Here is a 3,100-nt window from a genome sequence, read left to right as displayed (position 1 = left end):
TATAAGGGCAGATATAAGATTATTTTCTTCTCTCTGCTCATTTTCATTTAATGATATTGTGCTTTTGTAGTTTATTTTTACTGTTTGTGTTTGTTGTTTAAATGAAACGAATATTATAAAAAAAACAAAGACATTTGAGTAAAATATGAACAGAAGTGCTATAAATAGCATCGCCTTTTTTCTTGCGTTTATGTTATAGTTTTGATGCCAAATCAGTTCAGTCTAGTCTGCAATGTTAGACTGATAAATGTTTTTAAATACAATATTTCATTCAGTGTCCAAGCCTGCCATAGTTTTGGCAATGCTCTGCTCCTGCCTTTGGTCTGCTGTCCTAGTCTGGGGGGGGTCTCTGCATCTTGTGGGCATCTTGGCCTCAACATCAAAGCTCAAGCTTGTATAACAAACACACCCGGCATGGATTAGTGTGGCACATGCTCTGGCCTTTATTGGGAGCATTTTTATTTACATGTTTATATTTTTTATTTTATTTTGTCATTAATTGTTCTTTTTATTAAATTTGGCTCACAGCAATCCATGGCACACAACATTACACATTCTGTACATTTTAATTTTATTTGCTAAAAAATATATTATTTTAAAAAGAGTCACCATTGAAGGAGTTTTTGTACCCGTGAATTGGTACTGGTTGTAACTAGCAGTGTAAATGCTTAATGCTAAAATGTTTTTCGCTGAATAACCAACAAAGCTTAAACTACTCTAAAATAGATTTAAAAAGTAGAAGAAATGGATGAAATTAGCACAAGAAACATTGCTGAATTAAGCAATAAGAAGCTCAAATTTAATTTAGTTGAAAAAAAAAAGCTCAACCAAGCTGAAAAAAAAAAGTTAAACAAAGAAAACAGATGAAATTAGCATAAAACAGCCTAAATTAGCCTAAAAACGATTAGATATGGTCAAAATGACACAAAACAATGTGTGCCAAAAAAAATGTATGGACTAAAAAGATGATCTCACAATGAATTCATGTGTTGAAAGTTTTGTTTGTTTTTCTTGTTTTATTCAAAGGTGCAATATTCTCAAGCCTTGACTCATTCAATTTGTCAGATGTTTTATACCAAGCATTTGTACTTTGAAGATCATGTTAATAGATGTGTCTGCAATTTATTTTCATAAAAGAATAGAAATTAATTTTTTATCTTGTATCAAAATAGGATCTAACACCTTACACTTGGGCTTGCGTAGTGCTAACACCTAATACAGAAGTAAAAATAAATGTGGGGGATTTATTTTTATCCCGCACTGCAGAGAGGAAAAGGGTGGGCGATAATGTTTTTTTTATATTTTGCATTTCTGTAAGATTAATGTCTCAAAAAAAAAAACACAGAGAAAAGCATCTAAAGCATCTGAACCTTACTTGAAACATTGCCTGTTGAAATTCATATCTATAAACTAGACATTTTAAAATATATTTACTCAGTGTTTGACATTTATGTGTGATTGCTGTTTGTTTAAACGCTTCACTCTCACATTTACGTCTTTTTTGCATATGTCTGTAGTAACACTTTGCAAAAAAGTAAAAAAAATGTCTAGATTTCCTGTCTCATTGAGTACTTGACATTTCATTAAGTTGTGACTGATTCTTATAGCTCATTATACACAAAGTTATCTCTGAATGCCTGTGAGAACAGCTGGCTGAATGGAGGCTTGAAGGAAACTGTCGTCACGCCTGACCTTGCAACAGTCTGTGCTGTCGACTGGAACTTTTGTCCGACCATTATTGTCTGTTTCTTTATTTTTTTCCCCTCCATTTGTTCTCAGGTTAACTGGGTTCCAGCTGCCTTCACCCATAGTGAGTACAGGCTCCAGGCTCACCTTGTGGCTGCTGTCGGACTACGCAGTCAGCGGGCAGGGATTTAAAGCCGTCTACGAAGGTAATACACAGCTTACATGTTATTTAAACAGCTCTGCAAAAAAAGGCTTGATTTTAGATAAGGTTTATCGTACACTTTTTCTATTTTTATTGGCTTTCACATTTGCAGCAGTTTGTTGGTATAAATTAATGATGTTTTTTTCTTAAGAGAAGAGTTGAAAGTAATGGGTGAAAAAAATAATGAAATAAAAGTTCCAAATTTTATTTAGTTTAAATTCAGTCCTTACATATTTGTTATCTCCTTTCAAAGGCCTGGCAGGGCACCTTTATGGACTTCCCTAGCAAAGCTCCTCTAATAAAATGAGTCACAACAAACAAAACACTGCAGTGACTGACACTTCATCATCACCATCATCATCATCATCATCATCATCATCATCATCATCACCATCATCAGTGAATCAAATCTCACAAAATACAAATACCATAAAATAGTCCCATGCTATAATTGTACTAATTATGAAATCTAGTGTTTTTATTTATTTGGTGTTTTTTTTTTTTTCAGGCTTCTACAGTATGTGAGATTACAAAAGAAAGAGCTGTTAGTGTTATTTTTTTAATATTAAAGGAAACATGAAGAAACAAACAACAAAAAACGCTGGACGGTATTTTATTTTCTGCATAAAAAAGTCAAAGGCAGTATCACCCTGATAGGTGCTGACTGTTCTAAAGTAAAACATTTAGCAGTTTTGCTCTTTCTGTCAGAATTTGTAAAATAATGCAATTTTGAATATTTCACTATTTAATTGTTGACATTAATACATTATCCCATGGAAGGACAACTTAAATAATGGAAGGGGCCACAGTTTTTTGTTGACACTGGGTCCAGAGATTTATTGTTGTATGACACGGTCAGTGAAAAAAATAAAAATAAATAACATGACATCCTGCTTTGTGAGCCAGGGTGGGAGCAGATTTGAGCATCCAGAGGGACACATAGTGTTGTACACTTACCCAAGGGAGGCCTAATAAAACTGCCATTAAAAAATGTATATATACAGTGGTTTGCAAAAGTATTCATACCCCTTGAACTTTTCCATATTTTGTCACATTACAACCACAAACATAAATATATTTCACTGGAATTTAAAAAATACCAACATGTTTTGTATAGATGAGGCAAATTTAAATTAAGACATTTAAAGAACCATTTTTTCTCAAGCTGTACAAGCAGTTATTAAATAAATAAATAAATAAATAAATAAATAA

The 3,100-nt window shown here is 32.7% G+C and overlaps 1 protein-coding gene across 2 annotated transcripts in view; it reads left to right on the top strand.

The window, feature by feature from the left end:
• Positions 1–3,100, top strand: part of csmd2 (CUB and Sushi multiple domains 2) — a gene marked incomplete at its 5' end in the record, with an annotated part of 325,712 nt that overhangs the window by 33,269 nt on the left and 289,343 nt on the right. For both annotated transcript variants that reach the window (XM_014021334.1, XM_014021333.1), the window contains 1 exon segment: positions 1,780–1,892. In XM_014021334.1, the coding sequence (XP_013876788.1) occupies positions 1,780–1,892 (113 nt within the window).

This window comes from Austrofundulus limnaeus, unplaced genomic scaffold (assembly GCF_001266775.1).
Source record: "Austrofundulus limnaeus strain Quisiro unplaced genomic scaffold, Austrofundulus_limnaeus-1.0 Scaffold288, whole genome shotgun sequence".
NCBI classification, from domain to species: Eukaryota; Metazoa; Chordata; class Actinopteri; order Cyprinodontiformes; family Rivulidae; genus Austrofundulus; species Austrofundulus limnaeus.
The sequence above is the reverse complement of the archived record's forward strand: the minus strand, read 5'-3'. Positions and strand labels throughout refer to the sequence as shown.